Consider the following 20632-nt stretch of genomic DNA (forward strand, 5'->3'; position numbering starts at 1 on the left):
GCAACAGCGTTCACTGCGGGCTGTGTCCGGTAGTGGGAAAACTTTGGCAACAATGCGGCACAGAAGAGCCTCTCGCTGACGCGACGAGTTTGCCAACCGCGCGTGCCGAGTTAGCTATTGCACCTGCGCAGCCATTCGCGCGTGGCTGCCGTTATGTATAGCGGCCAAATACGAGTCAGACACCCGCGAGGTAAATGTGTCGCAGGTGTGTTGGAAGCTGGCTGACGTCGCGAGCACGCCTCTGGCTTCCACACGACCCCTGCGGGTGTGTATGCCTTGCGCCGCTGATATGCAGCGGCACGCAGTGCGCGCGCGCGCGCAGCATTGCTTTGGAAAGCGCTCTTAATTGACGCTCTCTCCCGTCACGTTTCTCCCATTCTTTTTTTCCTCTCTCCGGCTGTTGATGCCGCCATTCTGCACGGCTGACCCCTTGATCGTCGTCGCCTGTGTTGCTGCTGCCTGGCGGTGAATTCTGCGGTGCCTCGGGACCGCGATGCTGCTCTCGCCAACAGTCGTGAGTACACGCAGTCTCTTTATTCTCGCGCTTGCCTGTGTAAATGGGCCGTCGGTGGCATCTCGCTCGCTGCGACAATGGCCGCTGCCCTGACGCCGACACCCCCCCACCCCCTACGCGCCCTTGAATCGCTAGGGACACGAGCTGAAGCCATGCGTACAAAGTCGGCCTCCTTAAAGCACGCGCCAGCCCCCTTTTTTCCCGACCCGCGCCCATATTTTTATACCGCGCATAAAGGCTTATCGTTGAACACGTCTGACCCATAGTCGAACTCTATAGGTGCCTGTATGTTGTCTTTGCTGGCCAAAATTTTTTAGCGTAGGAGGAACAATGAGCTCAATGATCTTTAACGAGCCCTTTTCTTTCTTCATTTTGTGCAGTGTACGTTTTGTATTTATTTATTTGATTAGTCTAAGTCTGTAATTGCTTCATTCGTAAAAGGATACAGCGTCAAAAGCATGCGGAAAGGTAGGCTGACGATACGCACGCGCATGTTCTGTTACCACTATATGATCCATAGGCTTGCGTTACTGAATAGTCACCTTTGTTTTGACGGCATAATGCGACGAAATGATTCACCGTGGTTTGGGATAGCCGTGGCTGCCTCTTGGCGCGAATTTCTTTAAGCAAGAGTTCATAAATATGGTGATTGAGTGGTACCACGTACGGACGTTGAATATATATATATATATAAAGTGGCCGATGTATTCAGCGGTTCCTGCGGAATGCATATTCACCCGCCGCTGTGGCTCACTGGGCTGGTTCGATTGCCGGTCGCGGCTGCCCCATTTAGATGAAGTCCAAACGCAAAAACGCTCGTGTATTTTGATTTACGTGCATGTTAGAGAAACGCAGGTGGCCAACATGGATGCGGAGCCCTGCACTACGGCACTGAGAAAGCCCCAGTGTTCCTTTCGAACATGAAACCCCAGGAATCATCTTAAGACATTCAAACCAACAGGAAATGTATGTATGGTCAGCTTGAGAAAAAAAAAAAGAAGAAAGGCCTAATGTGATTCGTTAGGTGGCCCTGTAGTGGTAAAAAATTTATACCGAGACCTCCGCGTCAATGTTTAGCTGTAATCAGTTCCGAAATGCCAATTTGGCGTAGCATAACAGGTACTTCTGAAGCGCGCTCGCATGTTTGGCCTGCATGGAGCCTTATCTCAGGATTTTATGCGTTTTTTTTTCTATTCAATATCCAACTCGTACGTTCACGCTCGATATGTTCGTCGGATGGCCGTGATTCGTTTGCAACTGTTGTATCACTGCATTGGTAAGAGCTAAATGCTTGGTGCCTGCCCTTCTTGCGGAGGGAAAGCGCGCCCGTATACTATCGAAGCCGCTCCGCTAGTTCCCTCGTTCTCCTATTGTGAGGCTGCTCAAGCTTAACCAAATGTGTCGTCGGGCTAGCGTGCATACTTGTTTATTGAAACTATTCTCGACAGCAGCCTTAACGCGATGACGTAAATGTTCGGGTGCCCAAGCAAGCACGGCGGGTACCGCGATGCCACTGGTCCTCTTCATCGAAGCAAGTCTGGCCGATTTTAATTCGGGAGAGGCGTGCCTGTGGCACAGTGGCGCCTAAACCCTATCGGATTCTGTAAGCAAATTCCTTAGGGGGACACACCTGCCGTGGTGGCGTTAGAGGCGTTGCGATGCTGAGCCCAGGGGCGCGGGATTGAATCCCGCCGCGGCGGCCGCATTTCTGTGGGGGCAAGATGCGAAGATGCTTGCGTACCGTGCATTGGGTGCGCCAAAAATGAGCCCGGGGGGGGGGGGGGTCAAAATTAATCCAGTGTCCCCCACCACGGCGTGCCTCGTAATCATATCGTGGTTTGGGCACGTAAAGCCCCGGAATTTCCTTTCACAGCGAAGCTGGCTATGGCTAGGATCTGGCGGATCGCGTCCGCGCGTAGACCAACAATTTTTCATACGTGGGCCGATTCCGAAGACAGTGGAAGAGCACTTTTTTTTTTTTTTCAGGGGTACGTGATTTTCTTTTCGAAATGTACACCCGTGAGCAAAAGTATACGGACCAGGGATGGCGCGATAAAGCCGTTTTTTTTTCCTCAGCCTGTGAACGCAACTTGAAATTGGTGACTGCAGTCCAAACTTGGCATTGCGAACTTTTCAGTGCGCTCGTTAATTCCAGTTTATGTTTGTTAATTACGAAGAAATTCAGTTTCTTCGGCGACCCTGCGGTCTGTATACTTTTGCTCGCGGGTGTACGTTGTAGGGTACGCCGTACTGGCCGCTAATTCGCCGTTCTGTGTGGGGGTCTGGCTTTCTAATTCTGTAAAACGCAGAAAGAGGACACTGGGCTGGCGACTTCGGCGTTAGCGTGAAGTGTGGCGATCTAGGAGCCAGTTGCACTGATGTTTGTTGATTGATAGCGTCACATTTTTGTTGACCACGCTGAAATGTAACGCAATCGTTTTTCATTGCTTGTATAAAGAACACGTGCCTATTCTTTTTTTTTTTTTTTTGCATCTGTGAGGCTTAATAAATAAATAAAAAAAGCAACAATTGCCAATTCGTAGTGTCATACTTCTCCAAGTAGTATGCGGTTATACCTGCCAACCTGTACGATTTTATCGCAAAAATCTGGACATTTCGTGCCGTGCCCTATCTGTCACCAACTTCGCGGCCTTGAATGACAGCCGCTCGTCGTTCAACTGGGCGGCGGCTTTCCAATCCGTTAGGGACGGATAAAACTGCTTTTATAGTTCAGGTTCGGCTATGGGTATTTGAAATCAATTCTTCACTTCGTGGAGTACGCACACAAGAAGCGGCGACACGGCGCACTATCAACATAGGTACGTTGGCGCTCTGTCAGTCGCACTCGCCGGCACTTCCCGAAATGAAATGTCACTGTGTGCGCATGGGTGTGTCCGTGCATATTGTTATGCTGACACATTGTTAAATTTTCGAGATGCACTGTTTTCCTCATATCTCAAACGTGCAGCAAGTGGTGGCCCCTTCAATGCAGCAGCATAAGCAAAGGCCTGGTTCAGCTGCCAACGGTGTCAGTATTAGCATCGCCGTTCCCTCGAGAAAATTACGTGTTCTCTAAGTGAGCGATCATACACGCAAAGTCTTCAAGTCTAGTTCATCGAAAACATATGTATGCATAAAAAGAGTATTTATCTATTTATTTGTATTGTCTCATGTTGCAACATCAAATGCAACATCACTAGTACCAGCAGTAAAACTACATCAGTTAGGTGAACCATCAAAACAGGTGGAACAATAAAACATGATGATTGTGTTAACATGGCTTGTCAAGGTGGAAATGTCTCGATCTTGGGTAGGTACAGAACTCCGAACTAGTGAAGATATTAATCGCCGTATAACCAACACTCGTAATCATAACTGAAGAATAATGATTGTAACAGCTCCTACTATACGTAAGCCTCCCGGTCGCCGTTTTCGTTGTGGTCCGGTCGCTCATACCAGCGCGACGTAGCGTAATACTACGGAGCAGCTTACATGGGCAATTCAGTGGGCTTTGCCAGGTTTTCACATTTGATGTCACCTACAGACGCAGCTTCCAGTATATTTCAAGCAAACTATGAGCGGTCGCAGTACGCATGCCGGTGTAACAAATTTGCACGGCTTTGTACTGACATCGGCGCTTTTTGGTGAAATTATGTGCTCTGTAAATCGACATGCATATGCAAGTGCGCGAAACGCTTTCTTGGGAAGCGGTAACACACCTAATAGCAAGCAGGACGCATATCAAATCAGTTGCAGCCGTGTTGGAGCAGGAATAGGACAGTTGTGTCGGTGCAGTGTAACAACAAAATCAACTCGGTGCCCAAATTTTCTATAGACAGTTGTCGTCGCCCGATTTCTTGATCATTAACGAATAAAGAAACGTACTTGCAGCGCTGACTTGATTCACCTGGGTGAACCAAGTCAGGTGACGTGGTTACTTTTGACGTCATAAAGGCGCAGCTACAGTGTTCTAGAATACTAGTACACTATATTATTGCTAGTACCATGTTGTAACCCGCCGTGGTTGCTTAGTGGCTATGGTGTTGGGCTGCTAAGCACGAGGTCGCGGGCTCGAATCCCGGCCACGGCGGCCGCATTTCGATAGGGGCGAAATGCGAAAACACCCGCGTGCACTTAGATTTAGGTGCACGTTATAGAACCCCAGGTGGTCCAAATTATTCCGGAGTCCCCCACTACGGCGTATTCTTGAGCCCCTCAAGTTACGAAAACAACCTAAATAAACATGAGGGAAACACGCACCACCAAGCTATAACAGGTTTAAGCCAATCGAAAATAAATGAAGAGGGGTAAAAACCCAAAGAGTAATTTGAGAAAAAGCCAATTGCAGAAAGAAAAAAAAAAGCGAGTTAAGCCGACATAAAATGAATACATATCAAAAGTAAGGAGCAGGTATTACCGTCGAAGTAGAAGTGTGCATTGGCACGGCATGTGTCGTCTCGAGATTCCGACCAGCATTTTATTAAGGCACAGAGCAGAAGAAAGGCAGGAAGAGGGAAATAGAGGTAGAAAAAAGTGACAGCAGAAGAAAAAGGAAAAAGGAAAGAAGAAAAAATCAGGTCGACAGGAGAGGGCAGGACCAGAGGAGGCGTAGGCAGGTCCAGCAGGATGCCGGACTGCAGGAGCAGATCTTCGGGTGAACCGGACTGCAAGAGGCTGGAGACGGGGACTGACACTTATTAGGTGGCACCCCGTTGACTAACGCAGTGGTAAATGCGCTGAAGGCTCGTGGTGCGGCGCGCATCTTGTACATGTTACCGGAGGTCTCAGGTTGGTCCGACAGTGCGCCGGGCATCAGAAGCAGAGCGCAGGGTCCACTCGACTGCAGCGCGACTGCATAACTGCGAGGCATGAAAGCCGTATCAAAGCAGTTTCGGTAAGTGTATAATGAGCATTCATCAAAGGAGACAGACAGGAGATGGATGGAAAACAAAAAAAGGGCCTGAGTCGGGAGGTCAGGCATTCCGTCTATAGTGCCCCCGGAGACGAGCTCCACCTTAGTTGGTATAACTAAGGACACTATAGAGCGAAAGGCGAAGAGCAAGGTGGGAGGTAAAGAAAAGGGAAACTGGAAAAAGAGAAGAAAAGGATAAATAAAAAACCCGATGAAATATGAATGGCTGTAGGAAAGATCATATTAGACGGGGTCAGGAAAAGTGAACGAAGAGATGACGCGATAAAGGCGAGTGATGAGTGCCCGTTTGCGTTGGTCGGTAAGAAGAAAGTGATAAAGAGCAGGGGTGTCACAGTAGGCTGGTGATTGTCTTTGAGGAGATGAGCAATATGAGAAGTGAGAGGACAGTCGTTGAAATAGTGTAGCAAGTCCGAGCAAGGGGTGCCACATGCGCAATTACTGTGAGATAAAAGATGAAAGCGGAAATAGTAAAAAGGGAAGCGGCCATGAGCGGTGATGAGGTGAACGATGGGTCTTTTCGGCGGGAAAAAAGGAGGAGTGCGAGTAACGTTTTTAATCCATTGAAAAAGTGCAGTGTCACTGTTTTCACGCGTCCAATGAACATTCCACTGGGCGAAGGAAAATGCACGCATCTTAGATTTTATGGAAGAAGGGGTGGCAAGGAAAAACCTAGAAAGTCCATGGGAGGCGGCGGAATTAGCAAAGAGGTCCGCCATCTCATTGCCATCGATGCCCTGATGTGCCGGCACGTGAAAAAGATACACCGGTCGCCAGGTAGAAATGGAAAGAAGGAGTTGCTTGATGTCCCGGACATAGGAATTGGTAATTGTGAAAGTGTTCAATGCAGTAAGCAATGACAAACAATCCGAGTAAATATGCAGTGGGGTGGTATGAGGCAGAGCCCGTGTGTAGGCTATTGCCTCTAATAGCGCGACAGTTTCAATGGCGTAAGAAGGGGCACCGATAACTTGCCGACCTTAGTGATATGGCCATATAGATAAGGTAGGAAAGCAGCTCCAGCAGAGTGAGAAGTATAGGAGCCATCAGTATACAGGTGGTAGACTGGCAGAGCGGTTACAGATGGTACCTCTTGGAGTTGAAGGCGATGATGAAAAAAACGATATTTGAGGCTGGGATGACTCCCAAGGGTTCAGGGGGTATTTGACAAGCGACGGTTGGTAAGTGGCAGGGCCATAAAATTATGGTAAGAGCCTTAAGCGCGAATAAAGAAAAGTGTGCATTTAAACGGTCGAGTTCAATGGGGAGCGGTAGATCATTGAGGAGCGGTAGAGCAGTCGAGGTACGCGTCGTACGAAAAGCGCCGGTGATTATAGGAAGAAGAATACGTTGTATAGAGGTAATTTTGAGTTTAAACTGTGACGTGTGAAAATTCGGCCACCAGACAGGAGAAGCATATGTTATGGAAGGAAGCAGAACCTGATTATAGAGGAGGCGGAGAGCAGAGGGAGGCATCGAATAGTGCATTCTAATGAACGGGAGAAGACGGAAAGAAAGAAGGTCTGCTGTGGTACGAAGATATGTTAAATGCGCATTAAAGGTAAGATGTGTGTCAAAGATGACACCAAGAATTTTAATACTGGACTTTGAGGGCGATACCGTTAAGGCGAACAATGGGAAGACGGGTTCGTGAAGAGGAAGAGGAGTGGCTCTTGGGGAAGTAAAGGAAATATGATTTGTCAACACTGATAGTGAGTGTAGTGTTCTTTGCCCAGGTCGAAATGAGATTGGGAGTTAGAGATGCCTTAGATTCTAAGGCGCGACGATTGGCTGCAGAGAGCACGATAACAGTGTCATCGGCCTAGGCCTGCGCAAGCACGTCCGGGCGAAAGGGAAGGTCAAGTAATCCGTTAATAACAATATTCCACAGCAGCGGACTGAGGGGTGACCCTTGAGGACTGGCTGCCCAATGTAGGCGTGGCAGACATCTCACCAGCCTGTCATCGAAAAGTGACCGCGCGATTCTCTAAGGATTTTAGGAGATAGTACAGGTTAGAAGGACAATTGTGGGAGCGTAAAAAGTGGAGAACGGGCCGGGTGCCAAACACTGTCGAAAGCCCCTTTGAAATCTAGGCAGATGAGAATGGCATGCAGTTTCAAGTGTTATAGGTGTTTAAAGTTTTTCGAGGGCGGTATAAAGCGGTGGACGCTCTTTCCATGCGTAAAACCAAATTGACGTGGATGAAGTAGGTTATTGGAATGAAGAAAAAAGTAGAGTCGGAAATTTAGAAGATGTTCGAGAATTCTGCTAAATAATGAGTTGATAACAATAGGTCGGTAAGATGAAGGAGAGTCAGAAGGGCGGTTGGGTTTTGCAATAAAAATGACATGTCCTTTACGCCAATGAGCAGGGAAATAAGATAGATTTAGACATTGATTAAAAATAAAGAGGAAAAAGGTCGGGTGACGGGGAAAAATGTGTTTTGAGCATGGGAAGAGTCAGTCCATCAAGGCCTTGGGCAGCGTTGGTGTTGCCTGAATTGAGGGCGCGGTTTTGGCACGTAAAAATCCATAATTAATATTTAGTAAACCCTGCTCTAGTACACTGTAGCGGAGAGCGTCGCCAGCGCCCCATCCACAACTAGCAGGGTGCGCACGGCGGCAGCCGCCCTGCTGCCGCCGTTCTGTGGCGCCAGATGGCCGCCCACTCCACATGGTCGCGCTCAAGCTCCCTCTCCTGCCGCTGTGCTCCCCGTTGTGCGTCTTAATCGTCGTTCTGTCTTTTTTTGACCCCCTTCGGCTCTCGGTCGCGTTTTGTTTTCTTCTCTTCTTGCCTCATCAGCCGTGTGGTCGCCCTCGTCGCACAAGTGAAGCTTTCGTTCCTTGTTGGCATCTCGCTGCTGTTATGCCCCGCTCCGAGCGTGTTTCTCCCGCGGCAGCCATTAGGCTAATTGAATGTCAGCTGTCGAGCAGATCGCTGAGCCGATACAGGCCATGACTTGTCACCTAGAGCTCGTAATGGCCTCCCGGCTTGAAAACTCTGGCAACTGCTGATTCCGTCTCGCGGCTCGCAATCTTTCCTGTCTGCGCATTGCTGCGGCGACACAGTGACCTTCGTCGCACAACACGGCTTGGAGTAGGGGCGCCATATCCGGGACGTCCGTCGACACGCTAGTGGTGCCTGCGATATTTCCCGGGATGTCGGCGGCGCGCTGGTGCCGCTCTTGGTGCCTGGAACCTCGCGATACGCGCGCCGCGTGCGGCCCGGCTTCGTTTTCATACCTGCCGCTTGCCTATGCTGAGCCGCGACGGCGCCACCGGGTGATAAGCGCGCACTGTCGGCGACCTGTGGTAGAGTACAGCCGGGCAACGTCTCCCAACCGCGCGCAGCATAGTGTTGTGTGCATCGGGCAAACACACCAGCTCAAGAGCAGCTCGCAGCAGGCCCTCTCCGCGTGGTGAGCTGATCCTTGTCGGTCGGCTGGACTTCGTCACTTGTGCCCCTATGCGGGCCCAACTTTGACGAATGCATTCGCGCGCGGCAAATGGGAATGCGTCGGCACGCCGAGGAAGAGCCGTGCGCGCTCTCTGCGGGGGTAATGACCAGGTTGCGTCCTGGGACGGGCCGTTTTATCGTCCTCGGCGGAGTGCCGCTTTTCATTAGCGCTTAATCCTGGAACTGAGTGTGCTGTAGTGTCCCACCGGGAGGGCACACTGTGCGCCGTTTCGCCCCATTTCGCATGCATTTCCACTGCGTGCCAAAGACTGGCAGGCGTTGTGTTCCCGCGACAACATTGTCCTCAGAGGCGGGGCAGAGGGTCTAGTGGTGCTCGGAGTGTGGCGACCTTTGAGGGGCTTTGTTCGTGACGAGAGGTATTTTCACTACACGTGCGTGCCGCATCGTATTGTATGCGCAAATAAACTCCCATTGTTCCCTCCGGTTGCCCGTGGTTTCGACGTGGAACGCGGTCGTGCCGCCTGTCTCTGCAGGCAAATGCCCGGTGCGTTCGACCCAACGGGTGCGCTGCGCCCGATGCAGCTGTGCAACGATATCTGTGACGTTACAGCGTGATTCATTCAGCTCAGGCTCTCGATTCACCAGCCTTTGCGGGGAATTAGTTCTTGCGACGCGGCGACGTTTTTTGGTGCACAGGAGAGGCTGTCCGGGCGTTCGTGTCCGTGTGCATCCTGCTCGATGGTTCGCGAGCCCCGTGGAATCGAGAACTGAGCGTTGGAAGCACGTGGCGTGATGTGCCTCTATACCATGTTGTTCTTCACATCCCCAGCTGCTTCGTCCACCACATGGAATGTTTGGAACCTGGCCCGCGTCTCAGCGACGCTGGCTTTTATCATGTTTCATGTGTAAGAATTAAAGAGGCTGCATTGGATTACTGCAAAACTTGCCTCATTTGGCAAGTGAACAAGTAAACGATGCCTTTGTTTTACGGACTTGTTCAGCGTTCGCCAAGTCAACGAGACGTTTTACTGTCTTGGAAACGAATCGTTCGTGCCGTTGCTTTGTGGCCGCTTCTCCTTGTCTCCGCTCGCGCGCCGCGCAGCGTCGAGTTTGTTAGCAGAATGGTTACAAACGATCCTGAAATAACAAAAATTTGGGAACGGTGGTTGCAACTACGACCGGATGGATGAGCGAAATGGTATCGTTGCTGTGAAAACAGCTTTTCACGTTACCTGCGTGAGCCAGAGGTAGAGCTTCAGCGATGGTTTACGGCCCTCGCCAAAGCGGCGCCTTCGTGCTCGCACTCTCCCGATTCCTTGTCCGCACCACAAGCTCGCAACGAAGCCTCCAGCGACGTCCTCCTACCGGTGGATCGACGAAGGAATGCGCCTTGTGGAGCGGCCAGTTCCCACGGTTTCAGGTGCACGCAGCGTCGAGCGAGCTCAAATAGCCTGCAGTCCGCAAAGGAGGCTTGGGTTACTCACTCTCGGTTGCCTTGTTCAACGTTATTAGTTTTTATGTCCCCAGAATTCAGGCGTACTTTCCCGGTATTTATTTCTACCAGGAAATACATTCTTTTTTTTTTCTTCCAAAGAATATGTTTTACCACATAAACTCATCGGATCTTTTCCGTAGATAATTTGTCGCGTAAGGCTTAGTCTTTTTTTTCTCTCTCTCTCTCTACTATTTGTGCATATCTAGTTAAGTGATTTGTTTGACTCTGAAACATGCTGTATGAGTGCAGGTCTCTTTTCGTCGCTGTAGTTTTATCATAATTCACAGATTAACAGACTTCGGGAAACGGGCTGCAAGCGCACGTAACTACATCCATCTGACTATGCAGTGCATTTAATATTCGAACACCAGTAAGGATGAGGCTTCACTTGTAACATTATAAGGGTATATAGCTCCAATGTAAAACACAGAAAAAAAATATTGGGTAGATGCGACCCTGCGGTGGTTATAATCGGTAACTTTCCCTGTTAATTTACCTCAGTGGCTGCAGCGCGGAGTCTGAAAATGTAGGGCTCGGGCCTGGGCTTTCCCGACCCATCTGCGTATCCGCACCTCCTTCTCGTTTGTTTTTGTCGCATAGGCAGGCAAAACGTACGCTATTCAGGAAAAAAATATAAATTAATATTGCTTGGGCGGCACGCTCAGGCGCGTGGCCTTGGCCTCGCAGGCTCCTTGAATCGGAGCGTATGTAGTCTCGCAGCTGCGTAATAATTGCTGTCTTAGCGGGTTGATAATTTGTTTTCACTGATGTTTTTAGCTAAAGCGGAATTCCGCCCCCCCCCCCTCCGCCAAGAAAAAAATTTGCTTGTTTATTTATTATTTTATTTAGAAACACTGCTTGTGGGTTGTGGAGTGTTGTCGTTAGACTTTAATCGGCGTTCCTTAGAACGTCAGAAAGCTGAGCAAGTCGGCTTAAAAAGGCGTCCAAGAGTCGGAGACAAGAGGAACTAAAGGCTGCTAAATGTAAATGTTATACCGTAGAGTAAGATCATTAAGCACTCTTCATCAGCTCCTAATAGCGACACGACACCAATCCTGAAACACTGATGGCTACGCGTACTTGAGGCCTACTTGGGTATATTCTGGCGGTGTTGGGACCGTCGTGTGCTCGTTCTTCGTGGCGCGCCTCCTAGGGCGGCGTCCGGACCTTGGCCCCTAGATGCGTGTTTCTCCGAGTCAGACGCGGTTCGTACTCGCTGCGTCCCAGGGATCTCTGGATAAACAGTGGCGGCGGTCGCTGACAGCAGTTTTCTGTTCTCTGTCAGCGGCCCCTTCTGCTGCTCTCGGACGGGTGCCCCCCCCCCCCTCCCCCCAGTTGCGCAGCAGTCGACAGGGCCACCACCTATGCCGGCTGTTTAGCGGGCGCCCCATTATTCAGTGCCGTCGTGTCTGCAACTTCTCTATCACAGTTTGTCAATTTAGGCAGAAAGTAATATGCGCTCCACGGCAGCCCGCGCAGAAACAGTTTTTTATTCAGCTTAATTTTTCTCCCAAGACTGTATGATGTGTAAATTGAATTTTTATGGAATTTTCTTACTGATTTTCATAAACAGATTGGCCACCGTGTTCCAATTGAAAATTTATTGTTGTGCGTCATTTGAACTCCTGTTAATAGATCAAAAGCTTGTAGGCTAGCTTCACCATAATCAAAAAGACACTTATGGAGAAATGCCGATTTCCCGTATGTTCGACCTTACTTGGAGTCATTTTCCTAGGGTTATTTTCCAGAACTCGGCAGCGTTTTTTTTTTTTTTCGCTCTCTCTTTCGTTATGAGCCCGCCCCAGCTCACAATGGCACCTTTACATATGAGCACATCGTATACACGAACAGAGCAACCCATACACAGAACAGATACGCACTACACATTGACATACAGAGACTGCTAACGCTACCCATACACGCAAGACGTTTCAACCAAATTATAAAGCCATGATGTTCCGACCTACAATGTAGTGCCAGTGGAGGCATCTCTGTTCTACGTAACTAAACAAAAAATTTTGACAGCACGCTTGTATGGTTATAGTAATCTTATAGGCAACTCTTATAATCTTATAGTACACAGTCATGTTAATATAAAACCTCATTACAATGCATGCCTTTAGATGAGCGACTAGCGAATCGAATGCCTTTCGATTTTTCACATGTTGAGTGTTCGGTAACAATGTGTATCGAGCGCGCTCCTATTGACGAAAGCTACGGGGACGGAGCTTCTGCACATGACTGTATTCGGTCGCAATGTAGTCCGGGCGAGGTCTGCACCGGTTTTCTTTAGTTAAGGCAGAGGAAATTAATCCGGCGTGAATCAAGTGTTTATACGCTTCCGATATGCACCGAGTTTCAAACAGCGAGCAGCGCAGCCTGCTTTGGAGCCCCGGCCATTTGACCTCGGCGTCGGTTGGAACTTTGACTCACCGGCGGCGCTGGCGTCGGTAGAGCCAGCGGTCGGCGTCTACGATTTCCAGATGGGTTCGCTTGGTTTTTCACGTAGACGCTGCGAACACTTGTGAGCTTCGACGGCTTTTTGCTGCGTCAGTAGCTACACGGGGAAGTTGATGGGCGGGACAGCAAGCGACGAACACTCGCCCGGAGGCGCGAGCGCCATTTTGCCTTTGAGGAATGCGTGAAAGGCGCGACGGTTTCGCATGTGTGAAAACTTCAAAGGGCAAACTAAGAAACACAATAAAGTACTAGTAGCCGGTGACCGTTGCGTATCCTTTCAAATTAGGTGCTGTGAAAAAACAAAAACAATTGCTTTCTATTTCCCACGTAAGAAAACATGGAAGCCGCGGGACTACTTCCAGCAGCGGTGAAGGAAGCGTGCTTTGGTTCCGTAGCCTTCGCTTCATAGCCAAGAAAACTTGTGCCCGCCGTGGTTGCTTGGTGGTTTTGGTGTTGCGCTGCTAAGCACGAGGTCGCGGTATCAAATCCCGGCCACGGTGGCCACTTTTCGATGGGGGCGAAATGCGAAAACACCCGTGTACTTAGATTTAGGTGCACCTTACAGAACCCCAGGTGGCCAAAATTAGTCTGGAGTCCCCCCACTACGGCGTGCCTCATAATCAGATCGTGGTTTTGGCACATAAAACCCCAGAATTTTTTTTTTAAGCTTGTCCGCGAGTATAGCATGCACTCAGAAGACATGTACAGTGTGATTCACGTTACTTGAACCAGGCTTCACAAGGAATGTGACCCACGGCATATTATTCGCACTCGTCTTGAGCTACTCAAATTGTTATTCTAGTGCGCTAAGTGAAGTTTATTGTAACTAATGCACACAGGGGGGAGCGGGGACATAGATAAACAACGACAGTGACGCCCAAATTGCACTAACTATATGGTGAAGTTCAGTCGCGTAAATTTTAAATGTTGCTTTCAGAGCGTAAGCTGTATATGGAAGAGTTAAAGGCGTGTTCAGAAACACCCAATTAAGTTGTCTCCGTGATATCTACACTCATGTGGTACTTTATTTCGTGCGCTGGGCCCGTGTTTGGCAAAGTTTCATTTCGTTTTCCTTTCTTCGCAAGCGGCGCGCCTAGTGGCCGATCCCAGCGAGCGAGGCATGTCCGAACCAATGACTGGGATGGAAGTGCTGCGCCATCTTGCGCCAAAACACCAACTTTGAATGAAGTCGCTAAATTTTGCGAAATGTTCTTGTTCAGTGACAACCACACAGCCATGTGTTAGCTAGCATATAGCCCAAAAAGCCAAGCTAAACAATCCGTTTGAGTGTCGGTGTCTAGAGTGTACTGAACAATCGGTGTCTTCGCAGTGTGGGTGTGCCTGGCGGCGCATTGAAACTTGGCCTCAGGAAAATGAAAATCCTTTGTGCTATACAATGCATTACGAATGTCTTATATAAGCCTTGCGCGTTTGCGTATTGTGCGGACCAGCTAAAGATAATTTGAACTGGCGCTCATCTTAAGGGGCAGTCGGAAATAAAGCCGCGCTCTCAGCCGAATACATTAGTCGTATGATCTGTCATACAATTAAGGCTCGCTTGTACGCCCTATTGGTAAATTTTCGTCGATTGCCGAAGATTGCCGTTTCACATTGTGACTGTTCTGCTGATTTGCTTTTGCGTTGTATTCAGTGTGCCTCTTGGCCTTTTTATTTTTTATTTTCTGTTCTCATACGAATCCGTAGGCTGAATTTTGTAGGAAATTGTAACCATATCTTTGTTTCTATTCTTATCTTCTGTAACCCCCCCCCCCTTATGTAATACCCCGACAGGGGTCCTTAAAGGGACCCTGAAACGCTTTTGACGATTTTCTACAAACGTATTGAGTCGTTAGAGTAGGTCCTTCTGATCATTAATTGACACATCTAAGTGCTCCGCGTAAAGCGTGTAATTTATTATTAGGTTTTAAATATGCACATCGCTGCCGATCGCAGCGCACTGCTCGGCGGAATTTTAAGCCGCCCCTACCCATATGACCGAAATCACCCATACGACGTCAGTGGGGCGAGCTATCCGATTGGCTGACAAGGGCGCGTGATCGATAATTTTTCCAACTTTATGGTAAACAAATGATCTTCGTAATAGTTGGAATGTTAGTTAATTTGTTTTTATGAAAAGAAAGTAACATAAAGAGAATGCACAAGAATAATTTTTCAGTACACTTAAGCACTTCCGGCACACAGCATGTGTCGTCTGCTTGTGTTACAACGTACTCCATTTTGAAGAGAGCTCCGCGGTCAGAGTCGGTCTCAGTCTTTTCGCAAGCACTATGATTTGACTTTGTTGCCTTGTGGACTGCAAACGTAGCGACTGGCAATATGTCAAGCTGCGACATCGTGTCCCTCTGCAAGGCATCGTATGAGCGAACTGGCTGCTGCGCATCGGGCTGCCGCTATCCGATCGGCGCCAGGATTTGCGCGTTTGTGGCCGTCACTTTACACCGGAAGATTACTAACGCAATAGCGTTTCCCGAGTCCGGTATTAGGGAAAACGCAAGCGCAAGGGGACAGAGTCTGGCCGCTTGACTTTGCCGTAACGGGATGAGCCATGAGATGAGCAGAAGGGCAAATGCGAATGGTCTGTACGGTGCAGCCACCTGGTGGCACAGAGCTCAACCATACACAGTAGCAGCAACGAAGTGTATTCTTCTTTGCTGCTGGTGTGTATTTTTCGCAGGAGTGTAATCATGAACACGCTGTTTTTATAAATGTTTAAAATGTTTTAAACTTGGTTAGAGCAATATTAGCGCTTTGTTTGGCTGGTTAAGCGCTGCACCAACAAGTGTATGGACCGTGCAGACCGATCAGGCCGCTCACGTACGTCTACGCTAAAGTTCCTTCATCAGCTTGAGTTTATGCCTACAGGCATTTGCCGAAATGACCAGCTTGCCTGTGGTTACCGGAATACAAGACACGTTCGGCGCTACGACAGAATGCTCGCAACGCACGCTGCTTCGATAGCTCTCGCTTGGGGTCAACGGCCAAGCGGCTAGCGGAGAGGTCTCGCGCGGGCGGGGGCGGGCTCCAAAACAACCGGAAGTGGACGATGTGACGTCGCATCGTGACGCTGAACCAGTGAAGGCGGAGCTTAGCCCCACTCGCTCGGCGAACGAGTTGAGGAGGAAAAGCATGGCTAGGGAGGAGGGTAGCTTCTAATCGCTTGTAGCTCCATTAATACGTAACGCTTCACTTAAATTGTGGTGCGAATGTTCTACTTAAGCTGTACCCTACGCGTCTACAAAATTTGTCCGAACCGTTTCAGGGGCCCTTTAAGGGAAAATAAATGGTGATATGATGATGATTAATGGCAGAACAACATGCGTGTAACGTTAAAATATATTTCCCACGGGCACGCGCTTGGTTACCGGGATGGTAGAGTGGCACGCTGACAAACGAGCTGCTTGCTTTCGTGAAACTTCTTGACCAGAAATATCTAATAGCAACCGTAATCGTAACCCAAATTTGCAATTCGGGTACTCTATATTCTGCACAACCACACCGTACAAAATCAGAATTTTGCGGCCGCAAAACGCAAACCGACGATTAAGTTTCGGTTTTAGTCTACAGTAGCGGCCGCGTGGCGGTTTTAAAGGGTCGGATAATGTGCGATGAACAGAAATTGCGTTCGCGGCAATGATGTTCACGACGCGACTTGTGCAGATCAAGCCCGAAATTCTTAAGAAACCATTGTTTGGCATTCAAAATATTGGTCGCAGTTTTACATTGACTCAGTGGGGCAGCCCTAGTAATGGAGCTTGCGCAAAAGATTCGTGGGTGACGCTGATCGGAAGGCCACTGCACACCTTTTTCTTCCGTTTGTGTTTTTTTTCTTAATAAATGTCAGTTTTTTTTTCATGCCAAGATTTATGGAATACTGGCAAACATGCAATGACCAACTAATTAGCAAGGCGGCAAGTGGAGGCATTTGGTTAAGATTCATTGTAAGGTTCGTTGCAGCGCAACACAAGACCCGGGCAAAAGAAACGCAGCTGACAAAAGGACACAGCGCCGTGTCGTCGTTTGATGCCTTCCCTTTGTCCGTGTCTTGTGCTGCGCTGTAACGAACCTTACAATGGACCGACAAAGTAACTACGCATTTATTCTGCTGTGCCAAATGGATGTCACCAAGAATTGAAGAAATAACTGAGGTCATCACGCGAACGGCGTTCACTTGTTGATGGGTATTGTTCATGGTGGTCACAGTATTTCTTGTTCATTGTGCACGAATAGGTCTAATTAGCTAACTTTATAAAACTCACCTAATCGACGAGATATCAATGAAAAAGGTGTGGAGGATGATGAAACATGAGCGATAACTGCATTTAAAGCAACTTAGGATTTGCATGATCCAATATCCTTATCCAGTAAGTGATTTAAATATTGTTAGCTAATTAAATATTAGTTGCTTGTACACAACGAAAAAGAACCTATTTGCTAGCGTTAACAAAAGCTTGTCACCGTACAATGGGTGCTGTTCGCGTAAGTTCCTTTGTATTTTCTTTTCTAAATTTCGTTGGCGCGTCCGGTATGTAACTTATACCCCTGTCACACGGCAAATGTAATGTCATTTCCAACAAATGACATTTGTTGCGATTAATGTCATTATCACAGCGCGCTGTCACACGGCGAAAACTAATGTCATTTGAAAATGATGACAATGACGATAGTAAAAAAAAGACACGTCTCAAACCCACTTTTGTCCAATAATTATTTTCCTGTATGATAAATTCCACTAGAATATGTGATCGTTGCTTTCAAACCGTAGCGTTCGATCACTAACTTGTCGACATTGCCAACGAAGTTGAGTCGAGCCAAGCCAAGCCATAACTAAGGCAAGCAATCGGGGTGAAGAGAATGATAGGCGCGTCCGCTACATCTGCTAAAGTGGTACGAGAAGGGCTGTTGCATGTCATTGCCGTTCTGATGTGCATGCGGGCTTCTAATATCCTCATTCTTGGCGCGTGCCACAGGAAAACACGCGCATGCTTTTACACCAAGTCAATTGAAGCGGCCGCGGCCGATGCTCCGGTGCGAACCAACACGACTGGTGCAGCGAAAGCTAAAGACGGCTGTCTGGTCACTGGACTGAGAATAGTTTTCTCTATTTACGCACGTGATGGATTTCAATGTCGTTAAAGCAATAATTAGGTAATAAAATGGATAGAATAATAGTGATTTTTGTTAAAACAATAAAGAAGCATGCACTGTTTGCGAAACACTGGTAAACTCGTGGTGTCGAGGATACACATTCAGTTCCAAACGAATGCGAATGAGTTTGGGGAACTCATTCGTTTGTCATTTTCGAAAATGTCCTTACGTTTTACCGTGTGACACCAAACAAATGGCATTATCAGCGAATGTCATTCGTTGTAAATGACATTAGATTTGCCGTGTGACAGGGGTATTAATAGTGGTTTCTGAGGAACGCATATGGGTTTCCTTTGTCGGGTGTATAACATTTTTTTTTTTTCCTCTAGTGAACTTTCCTCCACCTTGCGGGCTTCCGCAAAACTGATTCACCGTAGCCTGACAGTGTTCTGCGAAGTCAAATAGAGAAAAGCTTTTCTTGATTTGTCTGTATTTCACTCATGCTGAGCTTTACCTAGCCTGCTCCAAAACGCGTATCTTCTACTCCAAAACTAAAAATTCCTGCTCCAAACCTGCTCCAATGTGCCAAAGTTGCTGCTCCCAAACTCCCTTGGCCGTTTCCATCCCTGCAGTGACGAAGGGCGATAATAATGGAAAATGAAACGGAACGATACGAAGCTTGGTTCGAGTGTCCAGCTTGGTTCAACTTCACCCGGCCCATGTCGACGCGCACGATAAAGCATGAAAAACTTGTCAAAAAGGTCAGCCGCGAGTGGCCAGCGAGGAAAAGCTTCGTCTTGACGTCATTTTGAAAGTATTCAGCTTGAAATCTGCCGCGATACGCTCTCGATAGCCTCCCAAACACTGCGGTTCGCGCGCAACTGCGTTGGCCACTGTTTTTTCCATACACTCGCTGTCCTGTGCCCATCGCGGATAAATAAATAGTTGGATAAATAATTGCGGTGGCGGTGTGCCTAGCATCATTTTCATGCTTACACCTACTTCAGTGGGCGTGCGAGGTAGGCGATCGTTTTTATTATTACACGTTCGAGTGCATCTCGCGTTTCAACCCCTCCTCCCTCCCCCACACACAATTTCTGCTGTTCGTTTTGCCTTGCGCACAGCCCAGCCCGCTCGAGCTACGCAGAAAATCGCCACAAGCTTAGAAGTGTGTTGCGCATGACACGTGCCAACGTTGTCCGCGACGATGGCGGCCTCGTCACATGGTACTGTGAAGGGCCCTGTCATGACGTGGAGCGGTCGCGCGTTGGAGGGCAACCTCGTACTGTTTTTTTTTTTTTTTTCGATCCAGTATCTCGACGAGATTTTTTGTCATGCATTCGCCAGGGCACTTTTGTCAACGGGACGAGTACACTGTTGATCTCCTAATATTCATATTAAAGATTGCCAAGCGCGCTCCGGAATTGTTCTCAAACGGTTGATATCTCTGGCCGCCTTGTTCTTGCTGATGTCACGACCTTAGCGGGTCGGAAAAAATCCTAGGAGCAAGTTTTTAAATTGCAGGGAGCGGTTGTCTAATATCTGGTTGCGTAAATTCTTCAGTAGTTTCGTATTTTTCTTGCCATGATGAGTTGTGTGGCACGAATACGTTTAAAAATTGGTAGTTGAACGTATTGTCTCATGCTGGGGGGGTGGGGGAGGGGGGGTTGCCATGATTAGCGCTCCTGTTCCCGGTTCATGCGTATCACAGTGGCACCGCTTGACGTCACATGAAGTGGTTCTTTAGACTGCCCTGGTCCGGTTTCATGACAGACCAAGGCAACCAAGACATGACAGGAGGCGTAGAGTGATCGGCCGCAACAACCACTTACATAATTAGCCTGGAAAAAATCCCTTCAATGCTGTTCGCTTTTCCTGGGAAGTCGGCATCAGGTTAGATTAGACGATTTTAGCTTATCGCCCCTGCGATGTGCCATCTGCCCCCGTGCGACGCTGTGTAACAGCTGGCACGAGGTTAGGGCGGTAAGCTCTTATAGCATTATGCCAAAACGATCTAAAATAGCATTCTGCGGCGGAACGACTTCGGCAGGTCCCCTCACCTCTATAGGTGCACTGGCAACCACATCGAGACGCCGGGTATAGCATGCCCCGGCGCGCAAATAGAGCCGGGGCCCCATTTCGACACGCTGGTGCGCTTGGCCAAGCGCGTCGCCGCGATGGCATTCCAAAGGGCTGTCGTAAGCGACGCGAACAGAATGCTGTTGTGCGGCGGACGCCGAGACTCATCGTGCAGTTACCTTGCGAGAATTTAGCTCGGGCTTAAAAAAAGAAAAAAATGCTTTGATGGCGTTTGCAGAATTTTCCTCGCGCGAAGTCATTACCAGGCGGAACAAATAAGACATCAACCGAGGCATTATTTTTTCGTGACATTAGCATTCTTCGCCTGCTTCAAACATCTATCCATCTAATCTTCTTGCGCCAAGCCACTGGCCCAAGTTGTCCATCGGCGTGGCTCACCGGGTATGTGCTCGTGATGCTGTCGTGATCGTTCCGTCGTTGTCATTTCAGCTTCGTCATCTGACTCTCGTCGTGCCGTCGTCGTCATGCCTCTTACGCCGACCCAATGGCCAAAGTTGTCTGTTAGCTTGGGCCACTATAGGTATGTATTTACTGCCGCAATGCCGTCGTGCTCGTTACGTCTACGTCATTCCAGCTTCGCATTCCGACTGTCGTCTTGCCGTCGTCGTG

At 48.7% G+C, this 20632-nt stretch overlaps 1 protein-coding gene and 1 long non-coding RNA gene across 2 annotated transcripts in view; one reads left to right on the plus strand and one right to left on the minus strand.

Annotated features, from left to right (window-relative positions):
- Positions 1 to 364: 364 nt before the first annotated feature.
- LOC142559316 (septin-7-like) overlaps positions 365 to 20632 on the plus strand; it is a 114996-nt gene continuing 94728 nt past the window's right edge. Inside the window, exon 1 of the mRNA XM_075670942.1 lies at positions 365 to 514. Coding sequence (XP_075527057.1) covers positions 494 to 514 — 21 coding nt within the window. The 5' untranslated portion in view covers positions 365 to 493. The remainder of the gene's footprint in view (positions 515 to 20632) is intronic.
- LOC142559308 (uncharacterized) lies at positions 4986 to 12989 on the minus strand. Its single transcript, XR_012823107.1, has 3 exons — positions 12791 to 12989; positions 10095 to 10313; positions 4986 to 5373 (listed from the first exon to the last, which is right to left on the minus strand). It is a non-coding gene; the product is annotated as an uncharacterized LOC142559308 (long non-coding RNA).

This window comes from Dermacentor variabilis, chromosome 1 (genome assembly GCF_050947875.1).
Source record: "Dermacentor variabilis isolate Ectoservices chromosome 1, ASM5094787v1, whole genome shotgun sequence".
In the NCBI taxonomy this organism is placed as follows: domain Eukaryota; kingdom Metazoa; phylum Arthropoda; class Arachnida; order Ixodida; family Ixodidae; genus Dermacentor; species Dermacentor variabilis.